Below are 20,183 nucleotides of genomic sequence, written 5' to 3'. Positions count from 1 at the left end.
GCAGTGCACAGCTGTGAACATTCATACTTCAGGACAAAGAGTGCAATGACGAATCAGTGCTCAGCAAGGTAAATCTGAGCAAGGTGCCATTGAAGAATAAACACCACCCAAATCCTATAGCTGTTAAACTAATCTGTAAACCAATAATAACCAGCATTTGAGCTAGATGCCATGCAATTAAATTATTCTACAAATAACTCCATACTTTTTAAAAAATCCATAATTTTGCTCTCGGTATTAACTGATTTGAATAAAGTGCCGTTATTAAAATAACACTGGCAACTGAACATGTTAAATGTTGAGCATCAATTGTGCATGACTCCATATGTATTTGCAGGGATTTTGGGGCCTCAGAGATACTTCAGAGGTACTACAAGAATGCATCAGAAACAATTGGTTTCAATGGTGACAATTCTAAGGTAAAATGGTTATAAATTCTTGATGATAAGGAGCAGCAGAGCAATTTCCATGTTTCATTCGATTCAAAGCACCAGAAAATAGAACAGATTTCATCAGTACACCCCACCTATTTGGATTTGGCAATAAGGGTGGCACAGTGATGCAGCGGTAGAGTTGCTGCCTTACACTGCAGAGACCTGGGTTCGATCCTGACTATGGGTGCTGTCTGTACGGAGTTTGTACGCTCTCGCTGTGACCGCGGATTTTCTCCTGGTGCCCCGGTTTCCTCCCACACGCCAAAGACGTACAGGTTTGTGGGTTAATTGGCCTCCATAAAATGTAAATTGTCTCTAGTGTTTACGACAGTGCTAGCATACTTTGTGGTCATGGTAGTGATTGTGGTCGGCGCGGACACGCGTCCCAAAGGGTCCATTTCCACGCTGTATCTCTAAAGTCTGAAGTCTAAAATTAGTGAATTTTAAAGACCTGTAAAACCGTACAGATCTTTAGAGTAGCAACATGCCACTATTTGGATAAAGGACACATGAATGCATCTTTCTGTGAAATTATAAGACCAATAACTGTACACAGATGTAACTGCTTGCCTACATTTCATTTATCAGCGGTTTACTGCTGTTGCTGAATCTGCCCCAGAACTTAATATAAGGAAACTGGGTCAATATACAAAGAAAAGCTCATCTTAATTGCAGGAATCACTTTCATGGGCCAGAGCAATTTCCACTTACTCAGTGCAGTACCAACCTGTAGCCACATGATGGGAGTGGAGATTCAATAAAAGACAGATTAAGACATCCAGGAAACAGGAATATAGCAAAGCTGAGCCAGCAATAATTTATTGGCGATCAAGGGCTTATAGCATTATTTTTTAACTAAGTACATATGGAATGCCCAATACAAAAAAAACCCTCAAATTATTAACCACAATCAAGTAGCATATTCCTTAAAAATACAGATCCTTAATTCAATGGTAAACTAGAAACAAATCTGCAAACATTCCAGTAATTATTTTCATTTCTACCATGTGTGCTAGTTTTAAGTTGCATCATTTGGTTGAATGCCAAAAGGAGACTGACTTTCCTAGACCAGTCCTCAGGCCTGAGCAGCTTCATTCAAGTTCTTAAACGGAGCAATCCCTTCTCTAGTACTGTGCTATTTCAGATCAGAATGACATGCAAAAGGATGAAGCAAAGCTCCCAAAGCACATAAACCAGAAGTCAGTAAATATTCTGAGCAGTCTTGGAGGGAAAAAGGGAAATAGGGAACGGAACAGGTACCCAGAAAATATATATTACTATTACTTTCCAAGTAAGTTTCCCTCTCTTGAACGATGACACAAAAGAGTGATCTTAACCAAGATAAAACCTGGCCTCCACAACAGTTTCAAAGTATCGCTTGGCAAACAAGGATCACACGTAATTGCCACAATGGCAAAATAAGTTGCACATACTTTTCTAGGAATTCCTGAAGTCCTTGTCCACGTTGCTCTAAGACCTGGGCATTACTGGTGCTGAGGAAGGTTATTTTAGGAGGAATCTCTGGTAAACGTCTATAAAGAAAAGAATAGTAGGGTTTTCAAGGTCAGGTCAAATGGCTTTTAACATTCAAATTAACATTGTAACATTACAAAATCTGATCACGGGGGGAAGGGAGGTTTTATGAGAATCTCAAAAATACAGAACAAACTTTATTGTGAAAGTCCAAATAACAGGAAAGATATGTGAAAATCAGTTATATGCAACCAATACATTATGCAACCAAGACAAAACTGAAGATTAAAAAATATATGCATTGCTTGGTCTTAAATTAGATTATAAGTGACAATAAAAATTATTACAACTTTGGTGAAGGTTCATGCTTTAACATTTTTAACACAAATGAGCACTTTTTATTCCTGATCAGTCTGTGACTAAATGCCAAGTAGAGATAATGGTATTCACTGACTGACTCAGTGGAAAGAACCCAGTCTAAAACTGGTCAATATCAATCCATGTGAGCATACAAATTGCCCCTGATGGCTCAGGCATGTTTGAGAGAGTTGGGGCAGGGGACATTGCGAGAGTTGGGAAAAGGAGGGTGATGCTTTTGTGTTACATATTGGGATGTCCAAATCAGATTTGCACCAGTAAATTGACAAATCACCTTCATATTAGTGCAAGATTCAAAGCTAAGCTAAATAGATTGTTATAGAGTAGAAAATAAAACCGTACATCAGCACAGCATTGTCTTGTAGTCGTTGCCTAAGCCAAGCAAATTCCTTGTAACGTCTTCTGACACAAGATGTCTTCTTTGTAAAACACATGCTATTTGTCTAGATTCAAAAATGTAAAAAAGCACTTCATTAGGACAAGCAAACCAAGTGTTTAGCCCATACATCAAACATTCCTGAAAACATTTAAAAATGTAGAAAACTATTGTCAATGGTTCAATGTTTCATCATTGAAGTATCAATAGAATTAGCATCTTAAATAATTCTAAAACGTCAGAAAACAACACATGGGTGAGAACAGATTTTTTTAAACTGTGGGTACCTCTATTAATACCAGAGTATTGGAACACAGTTGTGCAACTCATAGCAAGGGAAACATCTCTCCAGCTTTAGATGAAAAACTGTGTTGAATACTTTGAAAGTCTGCACTGTGCAAAATCTAAATACTGCGGTGAATGTTTTTCTTTCTGACCAGTATTAAATGTCAAATTTTCAAAACCTGAAAAGGATAGTGTACATGCACACGTCACATCAAGCAAAGATTCCAGATAATTACCATGTGCTGGCCTCATGAAAAACAGAGTACATGGTTTAATTTTACTGCCATTTTTAATGTACTTGAAAACATTTTTTAATAAATATATATTACCAAATACTCGATGACCAGAGAAAGGTGACTGACCAACCTTGGAGTAGATAATTTTGGAAGCAATATGTGTTGTGATTTAGCAGTTATAGAACAACTAGTTGCAGGGTCATCCAGAACCTTACACTACATCAAAGAGGATGTGCAAAATTAATTACCCATTCTGCAGAGCTACATTGTAAAATAGTACATGGGAATGGTTAGAAGCAATGTGTGGCTCAGGATTTAACAAAGTTGAGAATTTCCAAGACAGAAAAGAGGATTACCCAATATTTTTTTTAAAATCCAAGTCTGTGCACCAATGTGACATCCAAATAATGATGATGTCACTTTGCATTGGTGGTCATGCCATCATTCTGAAAACATCAATGTGAATTGTAAACAAAATAGCAATAACATGTTGAAACACGCAACTCTGAAGCAACTTAGTATGGAGGTAATCTGATTACACAAGTATAACAATTTTGAATTTAGTTTATTTTATAACCCAAGAATTATTTCTAGAAATGACTTACTGAACGATCAAATGTACTTACATGAACACAAATTTCATAATCTACAAACGGATGCCAGGAATCTTCCTTCTGAATTTGCGGGTCTCGTACCCACACCGTGATGAATTCCTGGTTTGGCATATTAGAGAACATGACTGGAATGATCACTTCACAGCAAAATGTACAGAAGCTTTACTTACTGCTTTTCTACAAGGATCCAGAACATGTCGCAATTTCTAAGAAGTTAGACGTGTTGAGTTATAACATAAGTTTCTTTCACCCTCATGATCAGATTTACAAAACCCAGAAACAGTGCCAACAGTAGAATATACAGATGTCACAAACATTGTCCACTGTGATACGCTGGCGGGGCAGGGCGTTGTGGCATAAAGGATATGATGCTGCACTTGTGACTTGGACTATGTGTTTCCAGATCACATTGGGATTTGAATCTAAATTCTATAAATGTAGTCATTCATAGATGAGGAGACTCAGCGCTCCTGCACTGTTTGTGGATTCACTCAATGCCCTCAGGATTATGAGGAATCAGACTATAACCACTGCCTTGCCATTGTTACCAACAAAACAAAAAGCAAGAAAATACACAAAGTGCTGGAGTAACTCAACAGGTCAGGCAGCATTTCTGGACAACATGGATAGGTGAAGTTTCGGGTCAGGCTCATTCTTCACACTGATTAGGGTAGGGGGGAGAAATGGAGGAAAGCTGGAAGAGAGGAGGGGCAGGACAAATTCTGGCAAGTGATAGGTGGATACAGGCGAGGTTTTTTTTTGTTGCTAAATTGCAAACAAACAAAGTTTGCAAATGTATTCTGCTGTGACACCAGTCCACCATTGGGGGAAAACATAATTAAAACAATAATTAAACCAACAACAAAAGCAAAATGTCAGAGATAATGAAAATCTGAAACAGGACGTACAAATAACACATGTTACAACAGACCAATGGGGGTGGGGTGGGGGGGGAGGATGCTGTCTGTCATTGCCGATTGTCTGCTAGAATCGAGAAAGGAATTTACTCCAACCATCCGGGAAAGAACGATTTTTTTTGGAAAGTTTTTTTAAACAGCTAAAAATGTAAGCAAGGAAAAAAATGTAATGGCTGCTCGTTACATTATTTAAGAGTATCATTGCACAAGTCTCAGTCGAAGCAATTGCTTGTCAATTTCAATGACTGCCCGCAGTGTAATTTGTACCCTGCGTTCTTAAAGAGACAGTAGTGTCTGATTACTAGGGGGACACCAAAATCCATTATAAAGAGGTTGTTAATAACGAGCATAGATTGTACTCAACTCAACATCAGCAGAACACAAAGACAGAAATGGGCTACTTTTCAGCTCACTATTCATCAGTTTGGATGGTGTATGACTTTCCGGATATTTCCAGCATTTCTTTTAAAATGAAAAAGCATGTGGATACAGAAAGGGTCGAGAAACAGACCCAGAGAAATTCAGAGCAAAGTTAGGAGGTATAACACACAACCCTAGGGATTTAGCCTTTTCACCAATTCCTTCTCAACTGCCTTAATGCTGGAATGTGGCTCCACTACCTGCCATCCTTAGCCTGATTATCAGTCGACCAGTTTACTCATTGGCATATTTGAGTTCAAACCTTTCTCAGTGTAGTGCATTTCCAGTAGGGTTTTTGGAAGTCTGGTGATCTATTGTGAAACTTACTTCCACATGCTGAATTATCGAGTTGAATCATGTTAAGCAACAGTGGAAATTACTGTGGACCTGAAAGCCTAAATGGGAATCACATTTTCTAAATTAAATTAAGTATCTAAAATCTTCAATGTTTAAGAACTTTGGCAAGACAGGGAAAAGGAAACGGTAAGGTAAAACAAAAGACAAAAACGCCTTACCCATAACAGGTCAGCATATAATAGAACAAAGCCCAGAGTTTGGTTCTCCAGTACCTCTTGGTTCGCCTCATTCAGACAATTCCTTTTCACCCATGTTTATTATTATCCAATACCCTAGCCCACACCAACACCCCAGCTTTTCCACATAAGACTTTAATCAAAGGTTTTTTGAAAAGGTAATAAAGTCACAAGTTCAGAGTTTAGTGAGGCAGAGTTTGCTCCTGCAAAAGTGATTTTGGCTTTCACTTGCCAAATAACTTCCATGCAAGTTTTCAAGTAGAATTTTAATCTTTTTTACCCAAGCAGAATATGATGTGCTATTTCTCCAGTTTACATGTGGTCTCACTCTGACAATAGAGGTCAGAACAGAAAGATCAGTATGGGAATAGGAAGGGACCCTGGGCATTGTGATTTTTTAACAGATATTTTCAATTGGTTCCAAAATTTATTGATGTAAAGAACCAATTGGGATGAAGCCATGTCTTGTAGATAAATTCTGCCATTTAATAAAATCTCAATGAGTTGTATTGTTAATTACACTTGTATATGAATCTGAAGAGTGTGTTTATAAGACTGTTGTCACAAGATTTGAAACTCACCAGGATGGCTTGAAGCAATTTTCTTCTAGATATGGGCACTCAAGTCTGAAATGGAAATCTTGCTTATAAACTCAGTGGTACAGATTTCCCAGGAGTTCCAAACACAAATATAAGTAGAGCATTAAAACTCCACAGCCCTGGAAAGATTTCAAAGTTACTTACATATTTGAAAATATGATAAGAGTTACACTTCTTACCTTTTTTCCATCCTTCATCTTGTTTTCCATTACTTCCAGTTGGAGTCTAGGTAGAAAATCCACACATATTATCTCAACTTCTAGGTCCAGTGCTTAGAATTAAAAACTAAACAATGAGTACATAACAATTATAAAATTAGATAAGGTACACCAATAGGAAAAAAAACATACTTTTACATAAACAGTAGCAAGAACATTCAGTTCAATAAATACATCTAAACCCTGAAGTCCAGCATTTCCCCATTTCCTTTCTAAAATTCCCTGCATCTCCAGTCATCTCTACTCCTTTCAGATTTCTTAAACCAGTAATTCGGTCTGATGTCCTAATTTTGTGTTGTTTGGGTCAAAACCTGTCTATTATTGCTCCCATGGTGCATCATATGGTGTTAAAGGGTGCCAAACAACTGTCAATTGTTGCTTTTGTAATCGACTGCCGCCCAAGTTAACGGAAATGCCAATTTTTTTAAATTTGTATGAGCTGCCCAATCCTGCATTGTTAAATTTAATATCCCACAAAACTGGTTTTAAAATTTCCAGGTCATTTAAAACTCGGATGCTCACGCTGGGCATGTCACATCTTTGGAATTCAAAGTGATGACAGATGTGCTCATTTCACATCAGAAGAATTCTTTTTCTGGATTTAAAAGAGCCTTGCCATCCAGATGATGCAAAATCCCCTGCAGTCAAATATCAGGTTACATAGGGGATACATTCCTGAAAAATCATGTAACTGAGGCATTTATGGCTGTGAAAAATAGGGGGATAGGGACCTGGTACCAACACTTGATAACCTGGTCTGTCTAACACCAGCCCTCAAAGACAGCCTTCCTCCACTGAGATGTGGAACAATTAATTGCTGTGGAATTGCCACCAAATGGCCAGGATGGCTATTATAGCAACGTGCAGCCACTGAGAAGGTCGGCGTTCACACGAGGTTCCCACATGCCAGCACTGTCAGTTATGCAACTCTCTATGTGCAAGGCTTATCCCTGATTTTATCCCTGATTTCATGAACATGTTCACTCCTGAGCACCAAGTGAGGTAGTAGCATACATTGTAAAGGCGAAGCAGGAAACCAGTCATCACATGATAGGAAGTGCACATATAGGAGTCACTGTAATGACTAATGCTATTTCTTTAGTTAGCCCAAAAGAAATTTGAAAATCAATTCACGAATGTGAAACATTCCATAAAAACGACAATAAAATACAACTTTTAAAAATTAAATTAGATTGTACTTGTATTAATCCTACTGACTTAATCAGTGTTCATTTAATATTTTATTGGCTCTGCAGACATTATTCCACTGCCTCACAATCTATGCTGCTAATAAGGCAATGATGTGGAACAATTCTGAAGATGAACTATACAAAACAGATACAGTCTACCTTCATTATTACGGATTTCTTTAGAATGAATTTTGGTTATAGCGGATCGAAGCGTCCCTTAATGGTGGTGCATAGTGCAGTGTTGTGCAGCAGAAAGATGGCTGCAGGGAGAGTGCGAGCAGTAAAACATTCTTGAAGAGCATTGCATTGGGCAGGGGTTTGCAGTGGCTGCAATAAAGCTAGGTCCGGGGGTCCCTTTGCACTGCCAGGTTACACGATGATCTGGTGCCACATGACGTGCTCACAGTTGTGGGAGCGGAGAGAATGAACAGCATGAAGGTGGCACAAGTACCAGGCCCGTCCCTGCTGTACCACGTGTGGGGCCAGGGCTCTGCGGCTCCCCGCCCTGTGAATTCCCCCTAGTATAAACCCCCCCTGCCCCCCCCCCCCCCCCCCCCACCCCCTGAGTGCTACGTCCCACCCGGCCTTGGGTTAAACTAGTTAATACTTGGTTATAGTGGACAATCAGCAATAATGGACACCATCCCTTCCCCTTCCCCTTCCCCCTGTGGTCCGTTATAACAAGGATTTACTGTAGACAAGATGGCTGAATAGTCTATTTTCCAATTCATCACAGAGGAAATGAATGATCATCTCCAAACTCATGAAACTTGGAGTCAGCACTCCCATCTGCAGATAGATCCTCGACTTCCCAACCAACAGACCATAATCAGAGAGGATATGTAACAAATCATCTTCTACGATAATCCTCAACACTGGTGCCCCATAAGGATGAGTTTCAGTCCCCTACTCCTTATGCACTCATGACTATGCAGCCAAACATCAAACAAATTCGATTTATGTTCACAGATGACACCATCATAATGGGCTGGATATTAAATAATGATGAGATTGTGTAAAGGAAGGACATTGTGAACCTCACAACCCAGTGCCAAGATAACATCTCCCTCAATGTCAGCAAGACAAAGGAGATTGTGATTGACTTCAGGAAGCGAAGCAGTACACATACCCTGTTATATATTGATGTCACCGAAGTGGAGATGGTTGAAATCTTCAAGTTCCGAGGAATAAATACTACCAGCAATTTGTCTTGGACCAGCCACATCAAAGCTATGGCCAAGAAAGCACACCAATGCCTCTACTTCCTTAGAAAGCATTTTATCGGGATGGATCATAGCATGAAATTGCAGAGAGTTGTCGACGAAGCCCAGACCATCACCCAAATCAACTGCCTTTCCAATGACTCAATCTACACTTCACGCTACCTCAGCAAAGCCAGTCTCACATCGGCCACTCCCTTTTCTGCCTTCTCCCATCAGGCAAGAGGTACAGAAGTGTGAAAACGCATATCTCCAGATTCAGGGAGTGTTTCGTCCCAGCTGTTATCAGGCAACTGAACCGTCCTTTCACCAGCTAGTGCCGTCTTGACCTTCCATCTACCTCATTGGAGACCTTTGAACTATCTTTAATTGGACTTTATCTTGAACTAAATGTTGTACCCTTTAACCTTTATCTATACGGTAGACGGCTCGATTCTAATCACGTTCAGTCGTCTTTGACCGGATAGCACGCAATGAAAAGCTTTTCACTGTACTTTGGATCATGTGACAATAATAAACTTAACTAAATCAAAGAGAAGTGGATAGTGTGCCAATAGAGATGGCCACTTTGTCCTGGATGGTGCTGAGATATCTATTCTTGTAGCAGTCTGTTAACTGCAAGGTATATCATCAACTGTACCTTACAGATGGTGAAAGGCTATAGGGGAGTCAGGAGACCAGCCACTGGCTCAGGAATATCCAGCATCTGACTTCCTGTAACCATATTGTGAGATGCAAATGTGAGTGCTCACAATCACGATGCTCGAGACAATCTAGAGAAACAAGTATATTTTATTTGCAAATCTGCAGAGTTGTGTGCCTCCCCTCTCGAGACACACCGAGGTCGGGAAAATCCCTTCTTTTTATTCACTTCAATTTACAATTGTCACACCTTTAATTCCTCCCCTTCGGGCTCCTTCCAATCGGAGCACTGAGGTGCACAATCTACCGTCACCGCCCCTGTTGCCTCCCACATCATACATCGCATGTGCATTTAAATGAGGCATCTTGTCATGCGGGGCGTTTTTGCAATATTCATTTATCTTATTAGACAGGCGCAGTACAGAGTAGTTCATGCCCTCTCTCCTAGTTCTTTGGATATCTTCCCCTCTCTCCTCGTGCTCTGGTTATCTTGCCCTCTCTCCTAGTTCTCTGGTTATCTTGTGCTCTCTCTGCTAGTTCTTTGGATATCTTGCCCTTATCCTTGGAATGTCACCATTTGTTCTTGCCGTTCTTATCTAGCCGAGCACAGTCGGGTCAGCTATTTCTCATGGTCCTAAGTTTAAATCAATTATCCCTTTTTACCTCTCTCTCACACATATTATCACAACACAGGCACAATAGATTTCTAGCCACAACCCTCAGGATGTGATGCTAATATTTTGAGGAGCTATTGCCCAGCATTCTGGCATAAATTCTGCTGGGCACATATCAGCACAGGTCTGAATTTTATCTCGTTCTGGCCACATGCTTACAACATGCATGGACTGGCCTGGCCATGAAAAATTGCAAGATGAAGTAAATATTCCACAATCTCCAGCAAACATGCCTACATCTGTCTTTAATGTGAAGGCAAGGTGGTTGAAGTAGCAACCAAAGATGATTGGGGCTAATTTAGCCATGACAATCTGGGGCCAAAATGATTGACATCTAACAAACACAATCATCTTTCTTGGTGCAAGACATAACTCCAACCGGTGGAGTTGAGTTTAGTTTCACATTCACCGAGCTACGGTGAAAAGCTTTTTTGTTGCGTGCTATCCCAACAGTGGAAAGGCTAAACCTGATTACAATCAAGCCGTCCACAGAGTACAGATGCAGGATTAATGGAATAACGGTTTGTTTAAAAAAAATAACGTAAAATCCGATTAAAGATAGTCTGAGGGCCTCCAATGAGGTAGATGGTAGGTCAGGACTGCTCTCTAGTTGGTGATAGGATGGTTCAGTTGCCTGATAACAGCTGGGTAGAAACTGTCCCTGAATCTGGAGGTATGCATTTTCACACTCCAGTACTTCTTGCCTGATGGGAGAGAGGAGAAGAGGGGGTGACCGGGGTGAGACTCGTCCTTGATCATGCTGGTGGCATTGCCAGTTTGCGGGATGGTCTGGGCTGCGGCCACAATTCTGTTTCCAGCTCAATTCTAATTTAATCATGTGTGGCGAGCTGCTGCTCATTCACTACTGAAATAACGTTCTTTAATCCAAAGCTGCAATGTGTTGTGGAGCCTAGTGGGTGAGCATTAGTTAAAATTGTTGGCAAGCGAGTGCCACTGATCACACTATTGACAGCAATTTCCCTCACAATCCTATGAGTGGAAATAGCTGGAAATATCATGTACTAGAGGGGCAAGTTTAAGGTGAGAAACAAAAACATTTAAAAGGAAAGTTGCCAAGCAAGTTCTTTCAACACAGATAGGGATAGGTGCCTGGAACATGCTGTCAGGAGTGGCAGTGGAAGTAAACATAATATAAATGTTTAAGAGGCATTTAGAGAAATCAGGAAGTTGGAGTCCAAGAGGAGGAGCTATCCTCCAGGGGTTTTAATGCAACCATAACGCAACCAAAATCTTTGCTCTCAAACATACAAAAACGCAGTGAAGCTGTACATCCAACACCCCGGAAATATTAACTGTTCAGTGTTAGTCTAAATGTTGTCAATTCTTAATCACTGCCAAACTACTTTTCTCTGATACTAGAAATTTCCTTTCACTTTCTATTAGTGATTCAAGGTTGCACTAACTCAAAATATTCCAACACTTGCTGGATCAACAACAAAATACATTGAATGTTGAAAATTTGACACATGGAAACACCAACAGGTTCAACAGTACCTCTGAAAGGAGAAAACACACTGGATGTGTCACGAAAAGTCCCTTCAGACATTTCTTGGTTCAGACTCTGACTACTCAGTAAACATTCTGCAATCTGATTGGCTTGGGAGATACGCAAGTGCACACTTTATTTGCAGTTCCCATATCAAGATCCCCAAACCCAGTGGTTTTCTGCCCTGATTGTTTCACTGCAGAGCCCCTTGAAACGCTGTGGGTAAGTGTTAGATACATAGAAAATAGGTGCAGGAGTAGGCCATTTGTCCCTTCGAGCCAGCACAGCCATTCAATGTGATCATGGCCGATCATCCACAATCAGTACCCCGTTCCTGCCTTCTCCCCATATCCCTTAATTCCGCTGGCCCTATCTAAATCACTTTTGAATGCATCCGGTGAATTAGCCTCCACTGCCTTTTGAGGCAGGGAATTCCACAAATTCACAACTCTCTGGGTGAAAAGGTTTTTCCTCATCTCAGTTCTAAATGGCCTATCCTTTATTCTTAAACTGTGTCCCTTGGTTCTGGACTCCTCCAACATCAGGATCATGTTTTCTGCATCTAGCTTGTCCAATCCATTAATAATTTTATATGTTTCTATAAGATCCCCTCTCATCCTTCTAAATTCCAGTGAATACAAGCCCAGTCGTTCCATTATTTCATCATATAACAGTCCAGCCATCCCGGGAATTAAACTCGTGAACCTACGCTACACTCCCTCAATAGCAAAAATGTCCTTCCTCAAATTAGGAGACCAAAACTGCACACATTACTTCAGGTGTGGTCTCACCAGGGCCCTGTACAACTGCAGAAGGACCTCTTTGCTCCGATACTCAAATCCTCTTGTTATGAAAGCCAACATGCCATTAGCTTTCTTCACTGCCTGCTGTATGTGCATGCTTACTTTCAGTGATTGGTGTACAAGGACACCCAGGTCTCGTTGCACTTCCCCTTTTCCTAATCTGACACCATTCAGATAATAATCCTCCTTCCTGTTCTTGCCACCAAAGTGGATAACCTCACATTTATTCACATTATACTGCATCTGCCCACTCACCCAACCTATCCAAGTCACCCTGCATCCTCATAGCATCCTCCTCACAGTTCACACTGTCACCTAGCTTTGTGTCATCTGCAAATTTGATAATGTTACTTTTAATCCCTTAATGTATATTGTAAATAGCTGCTGTCCCAGCACCGAGCCTTGCGGTACCCCACTAGTCACTGCCTGCTATCCTGAAAGGGACCCGTTACTCTTTGTTTCCTGTCTGCCAACCAATTTTCTATCCATGTCAGTTCCTTACCCCGAATACCATGTGCTGTAATTCTGCCCACTAATCTCCTATGTGACAATATAAACAATAGACAATAGGTGCAGGAGTAGGCCATTCGGCCCTTTGAGCCAGCACTGCCATTCAATGTGATCATGGCTGATCATCCACAATCTTATCAAGATAGGACCTTATCAAAGACTTTCTGAAAGTCCAGGTACACTGCATGCATTGGCTCTCCCTTGTCCATTTTCCTAGTTACATCCTCAAAAAATTCCAGAAGATTAGTCAAGCATGATTTCCCCTTCGTAAATCCACGCTGACTAAGACCGATCCTGTTACTGCTATCCAAATGTGCCGCTATTTCATCTTTAATAATTGACTCCAGCATCTTCCCCACCACCAATGTCAGGCAATCTGGTCTATCATTCCCTGCTTTCTCTCTCCCTCCTTTCTTAAAAAGTGGGATAACATTAGCTACCCTCCAATCCACAGGAACTGATCCAGTATCTATAGAACATTGGAAAAAGATCACCAATGCGTCCACGATTTCTAGAGCCACCTCCTTGAGTACCCTGAGATGCAGACCATCAGGTTTTGGGGATTTATAAGCCTTCAATCCCATCAGTGCACCCAACACCATTTCCTGACTAATGTGAATTTCCTTCAGTTCCTCCATCACCCTAGGTCCTCTGGCCACTAATACATCTGGGAGATTGTTTGTGTCTTCATTAGTGAAGACAGGTCCAAAGTGCCTGTTCAACTCCTTGCTCCCCATAATAAATTCACTTGTTTCTCTCTTCAAGGGACCCACATTTGTCTTATCTATTATTTTCCTCTTCACATACCTAAAGAAGCTTTTACTATCCTCCTTTATATTCTTGGCTAGCTTCCCTTCGTACCTCATCTTTTCTTCCCGTATTGTCTTTTTAGTTATCTTCTGTAGCTCTTTAAAAGTTTCCTAATCCTCAGGCTTCCTGCTCATCTTCGCTATGTTAATTCGCCATTCTAGACTGGGTATTGAGTAATGAGGAAGGGTTAGTTAGCAGTCTTGTTGTGCGAGGCCCCTTGGGCAAGAGTGATCATAATATGGTAGAGTTCTTCATTAGGATGGAGAGTGACAAAGTCAATACAGAAACAAGTGTTCTGAACTTAAAGAAAGGTAACTTCGAGGGTATGAGGCGTGAATTGTCCAAGATAGACTGGCGATTGATGCTGAAAGGGTTGACGGTGGACATGCAATGGAAAGCATTTAAAGGTCGCATGGATGAACTACAACAAGTGTTCATCCCAGTTTGGCAAAAGAACAAACCAGGAAAGGTAGTGCATCCGTGGCTAACAAGAGAAATCAAGGATAGTATTAAAACAAAAGATGAAGCATTAAGATTAGCCAGAAAAAGTAGCATACCAGAGGACTGGGAGAAATTCAGAGTCCAGCAGAGGAGGACAAAGGGCTTAATTAGGAAAGGGAAAATAGATTATGAGAGAAAACTGGCAAGGAACATAAAAACTGACTGCAAAAGCTTTTATAGATATGTCAAGAGAAAAAGATTAGTTAAGACAAATGTAGGTCCCTTGCAGTCGGAAACAGGTGAATTGATCATAGGGAACAAGGAGATGGCAGACCAATTGAACAAATACTTTGGTTCTGTCTTCACTAAGGAAGACATAAACCGTCTGCCGGAAATAGCGGGGGACCGGGGGTCTAATGAGATGGAGGAACTGAGGGAAATCCAGGTTAGTCGGGAAGTGGTGTTAGGTAAATTAAATGGATTAAAGGCAGATAAATCCCCAGGGCCAGATAGGCTGCATCCCAGAGTGCTTAAGGAAGTAGCCTCAGAAATAGTGGATGCATTAGTGATAATTTTTTTAAACTCTTTAGATTCTGGAGTAGTTCCTGAGGACTGGAGGATAGCTAATGTAACCCCACTTTTTAAAAAGGGAGGAAGAGAGAAAACGGGGAATTATAGACCAGTTAGCCTAACATCGGTAGTGGGGAAAATGCTAGAGTCAGTTATTAAAGATGTGATAGCATCACATTTGGAAAGTGGTGAAATCATCAGACAAAGTCAGCATGGATTTACCAAAGGCAAATCATGTCTGACGAATCTTATAGAATTTTTCGAGGATGTAACTAGTAGAGTGGATAAGGGAGAACCAGTCGATGTGTTATATCTGGACTTTCAGAAGGCCTTCGACAAGGTCCCACATAGGAGATTGGTGTACAAACTTAAAGCACACGGTATTGAGGGTTCAGTGTTGAGGTGGATAGAAAATTGGTTGGCGGACAGGAAGCAAAGAGTAGGAATAAACGGGTCCTTTTCGGAATGGCAGGCAGTGACTAGTGGGGTACCGCAAGGCTCAGTGCTGGGACCCCAGTTATTTACAGTGTATATTAATGATTTGGACGAGGGAATTGAATGCAACATCTCTAAGTTTGCGGATGACACGAAGCTGGGTGGCAGTGTTAGCTGCGAGGAGGATGCTAGGAGGCTGCAGAGTGACTTGGATAGATTAGGCGAGTGGGCAAATGCATGGCAGATGCAATATAATGTGGATAAATGTGAGGTTATCCACTTTGGCGGCAAGAACGGGAAAGCAGAGTATTACCTGAATGGTGACCGATTGGGAGAAGGGGAGATGCAACATGACCTGGGTGTCATGGTGCACCAGTCATTGAAAGCAAGCATGCAGGTGCAGCAGGCAGTGAAGAAAGCGAATGGTATGTTGGCATTCATAGCAAGAGGATTTGAGTTTAGGAGCAGGGAGGTTCTGCTGCAGTTGTACAGGGCCTTGGTGAGACCGCACCTAGAGTACTGTGTGCAGTTTTGGTCTCCTAACCCGAGGAAAGATGTTCTTGCCTTAGAGGGAGTACAGAGAAGGTTCACCAGATTGATCCCTGGGATGGCGGGACTTTCATATGAGGAAAGACTGGATAGACTGGGCTTGTACTAGCTGGAATTTAGAAGACTGATGGGGGATCTTATAGAAACATATAAAATCTCATAACTCAATTTGGTTCATTTTCAGGTTATAGAATTAACTGGTACAAAAGTGAAATTATGCCAATATTTGAGCACAATCCGGCCATACTTCAACAATTTCCTTTTAAAATTGCCTATGAAAAGTTTAAATATCTTGGAATTTACGTGACTAGGAAATATACTTCTTTATTTAAATTAAATTTTTCTCCTTTAGTCACTAAATTACACAGAAATATCCAATTTTGGAAAACACTTCCTATATCATTAGTTGGTCGTAGTAATGCTATAAAGATGATCTTTCTCCCAAAGCTACTATACTTATTTCAAGCAATTCCGATCTATCTTCCAAAAAAGTTTTTTTTTAAATTGATTCAATTATTACTAATTTTATTTGGGACTACAAGACTCATAGAATAAATAAAACACATCTATGTAAGTCTAAAACTAATGGAGGAATTGCCTTACCTAACTTCTTATTTTATTATTGGGCGGTTAATATTAAAAATATAACCTGCTGGTTGGATGATACTGATCAACAACCGGATTGGTTAAAGATGGAGAAAGAGGATTGTTTACCATTTGATATTGGTGCGATCCTCTTAGCTCCAATAAATTTAAATAAAAAAACATATGGAGGTAATCCCATTATACACAGTGTTATCCGTACCTGGAAACAATTAAATCTTACTTTAAAACTGAGTAAATTATCTGCTTTCCTCCCTATTGCGAATAACCCTTCTTTTAAACCGTCTGTCTTAGATAGAGGATTTGCTCAATGGAAAAGTTATGGAATTAAAAGGGTGGGAGATCTTTATCATAAGGGAACTTTTCTTTCTTTTCAGGATTTACAGCAGAAGTACGGATTACATGTTAATAATTATTTTAGATATTTACAACTTAGAGATTATGTAAAAGTACACATGCAAGAATATAAGTTTAGAGGTCCAGAGACTCTTGATGTATGCCTGAATCGACATTATAATTCAAATAAATTAATATCCTTTATTTATAATACTCTCCTAGATACTGACATTCCGTCATCAGAATCTTATAGACGAGCATGGGGGGACGAATTGAATCAACTTATAATGCAAGATATATGGGATGAAAGTTTACAACATATACACCAATGTTCATTAAATACTAGACATTCCTTAATACAATTTAAAATAATACATAGATTACACTACTCGAAGACGAAATTAAATAGGATTTTTCCTAGTATCTCTCCTACTTGTGATAAATGTCAATTTCAAGAAGCTAATTTAACTCATATTTTCGTAACTTGCACAAAAATGCAAAATTTCTGGTTGGAGATTTTTAAAATAGTTTCTAAAGTTATCAACAAGCAATTGGATATGGATCCAAAATTAATTATATTAGGATTATCAGAACATACTACAAACTTTACAACAAGTCAGGTACATTTTCTTGATTACAGTTTAATAACTGCGAAAAAATTAATACTTAAATTTTGGAAAAAACCAATAACCCCCACAATTAAAATGTGGACTACGGAAATGACAGAGACCCTGCATTTGGAAAAAATAAGATTTGCCTTAATTGACAAACCTGAGTTATTTTTTAAAATATGGTCTCCATTTATTGAATTTTTAGAAAAGTAAATGGGTTTAGCACAGGACTAAAATAAAAATTTAAAATTAAAAGTTGAAACTTGAGTTTAGGGTTGGATGTACAACTGTGGTTATTGTCTCCCGGATCTACCCCCTTTAATTTTTATAGTTTACCTTTTTTTAAATTTTCTTATTCTCTCTCTCCAATAGTTTATAGTTTTTTTTTCTTTCTTCTTTATTTTTTATTTTCTCTCTTTAAAAATTTAAAAATTGAAGCTATGTAAGAACTTTGTAACAAATTTGTCTTTTATTTCTATTTGTACATATGCTTTTCAAAACAAACAAAAAAAGAAAAAAAAAGAGACATATAAAATTCTTAAATTCTGGAGAGGCTAGATGAGGGAAGATTGTTCCCGATGTTGGGGGAGTCCAGAACCAGGGGTCACAGCTTAAGGATAAGGGGGAAGTCTTTTAGGACCGAGATGAGAAAACATTTCTTCACACAGAGTGGTGAGTCTGTGGAATTCTCTGCCACAGAAGGTAGTTGAGGCCAGTTCATTGGCTATATTTAAGAGGGAGTTAGACGTGGCCCTTTTTGCTAAAGGGATCAGGGGGTATGGAGAGAAGGCAGGTACAGGCTACTGAGCTGGATGATCAGCCATGATCATATTGAATGGCGGTGCAGACTCGAAGGGCCGAATGGACTACTCCTGCACCTATTTTCTATGTTTCTATGTTTCTAAACTTCTTCTCTTTTATTTTTATACTGTCCTTGACTTCCCTTGTCAGCCACGGTGGCCTCTTACTCCCCTTAGAATCTTTCTTCCTCTTTGGAATGAACTGATCCTGCACCTTCTGTATTATTCCCAGAAATACCTGCCATTGTTGTTCCACTGTCATCCCTGCTAGGGTCTCTTTCCAGTTAACTTTGGACAGTTCCTCCCTCATGCCTCCATTGTCCCCTTTGCTCAACTATAATGCTGACACTTCCGATTTTCCCTCCTCCCTCTCAAATTGTAGATTAAAACATCATATTGTGGCGGCTCCCAAGGGTCGGGCCATACTACTACCGACCCCTCGGCACGGGAATGGACCAGTCCTGGGAGGCGGTCCTGGACGCAGGTATATAAGGGCAAGGTTTGGGCGCCAAGCCATTCCGGCAGACTAGACCCGTCTGAGACCCACGAACCAATAAATATACCTTCCCAAAATACCTGGCTCCTTGCCTTTATCAACACGCTACATTGGTGACCTCGACGGTCCATTCATTAGGATGGACAAGAAAACAGAAGCCGACCGCCCGTCCGGCTCGCAGGCCGACCAGGCCCCAGCTGTCGACGCGGTAGGCATCAAGCTCCCGACCTTCTGGACCACCCGGGCTCGCATTTGGTTTTACCAAGCGGAGGCCCAGTTCCAGCTGCAGGGCATCACGGTGGATAACACCCGGTTTTTCCACCTGGTGGGAGCCCTTGACCAGGACGCAGCCGAAGAGGTAACGGAGTTCCTCCAGGACCCACCGGCCGACGGTAAATATAAAGCCCTTAAGGAGCTGCTGCTCCAAACCTACGGGCTAACCCGAATGGAGCGGGCCGAAAGGCTCCTCCACATGCCAGGCCTCGGTGACCGGCGCCCATCTAGCCTCCTGAAGGAGATGGTCGCGCTGCTCGACGGGCACAGACCGTGCCTGATGTTCGAGTATACATACCTGCACCTGCTGCCGGCCGACATTCGCCTGCAGCTCACCGACGTCTCCTTTGAAGACACCCGGGCCCTCGGCAGGCGCGCGGACGCGCTGTGGGTGGCGCGCCGTGATGACGTCAGTGCGCTAAACGTCACTCGAGAAGCGCCCGATTTTCTCCGGTCGGGCGGGGGAGCTGTGGAAGGAGTGACAGCTATGCCCCGGAGGCCTGCGAGATCGCCCCCGGTGGCCATTGCGGGTCGTGCACCTGCAGTCCCACATCAGCAGGCTCCAGCCAGCACCAGCAAGAGGTACTGGTGTTATTACCACCAGCGCTGGGGTGCGGCAGCCCGACAATGCCGCCAGCCGTGCACATTTCCGGGAAACGCCGGGGCCGGCTACCAATAGTCCCTGCGGTGGCCGGCCAGATTCACCGCCTCTTCGCCTGGGATCGGCGCTCCGGGAGCCGCTTCCTCGTGGATACCGGGGCGGAGCTGAGCGTCCTGCCCCCTTCGCCGCTGGACATTCGTTCTGGGAAGCGGGGGCCCATCCTCACCGCGGCAAATGGGAGCATTATCCAGACATATGGCGTCCGCACGGTCCACATCGTTTTCGGCGCCAGTCATTTTACGTGGCTGTTTACGATCGCCGACGTCTCCCAGCCGTTGCTCGGGGCCGACTTTCTGCGGGCTCATTCTCTCCTCGTGGACGTCAGGCAGCAGCGCTTGGTCCACTCCGCCACGATGGAGCCCATCGCGTTGCGGCTGAATGACCCCATTGTACGCCCGCTGTCGTCCGTGGACTCCCATTTCGCTCGGGTGCTGGCGGACTTTCCGGATATTATGGCCCCGCAATTCCGGTCATCGACCCCCAAGCATGGGGTGTACCATTACATCACGACTACCGGCCCACCCCTCCACGCACGAGCACGCCGACTCCCGCCTGAGAAACTACGCCTG

General features: G+C 41.7%; 1 protein-coding gene across 6 annotated transcripts in view; it reads right to left on the bottom strand.

Moving 5' to 3' along the window:
* snx10b (sorting nexin 10b) overlaps positions 1–20,183 on the bottom strand; it is a 47,907-nt gene that overhangs the window by 9,217 nt on the left and 18,507 nt on the right. For 5 of the 6 annotated variants that reach the window (XM_078420473.1, XM_078420500.1, XM_078420508.1 and 2 more), the window contains exons 2-5: positions 6,445–6,490; positions 3,809–3,895; positions 2,628–2,728; positions 1,868–1,966 (exon numbers count right to left, since the gene is read on the bottom strand). In XM_078420473.1, coding sequence (XP_078276599.1) covers positions 1,868–1,966; positions 2,628–2,728; positions 3,809–3,895; positions 6,445–6,474 — 317 coding nt within the window. In that variant the 5' untranslated portion in view covers positions 6,475–6,490. Of the gene's footprint in view, positions 1–1,867; positions 1,967–2,627; positions 2,729–3,808; positions 3,896–6,444; positions 6,491–11,724; positions 11,779–20,183 lie in introns of those variants that run through there. The other variant, XM_078420491.1, reaches the window with a different exon arrangement.

The sequence above is a fragment of the Rhinoraja longicauda genome, chromosome 2 (assembly GCF_053455715.1).
Source record: "Rhinoraja longicauda isolate Sanriku21f chromosome 2, sRhiLon1.1, whole genome shotgun sequence".
NCBI lineage: Eukaryota > Metazoa > Chordata > Chondrichthyes > Rajiformes > Arhynchobatidae > Rhinoraja > Rhinoraja longicauda.
Note: the sequence above shows the minus strand (reverse complement) of the source record. Positions and strands in the feature narration are given on the sequence as shown.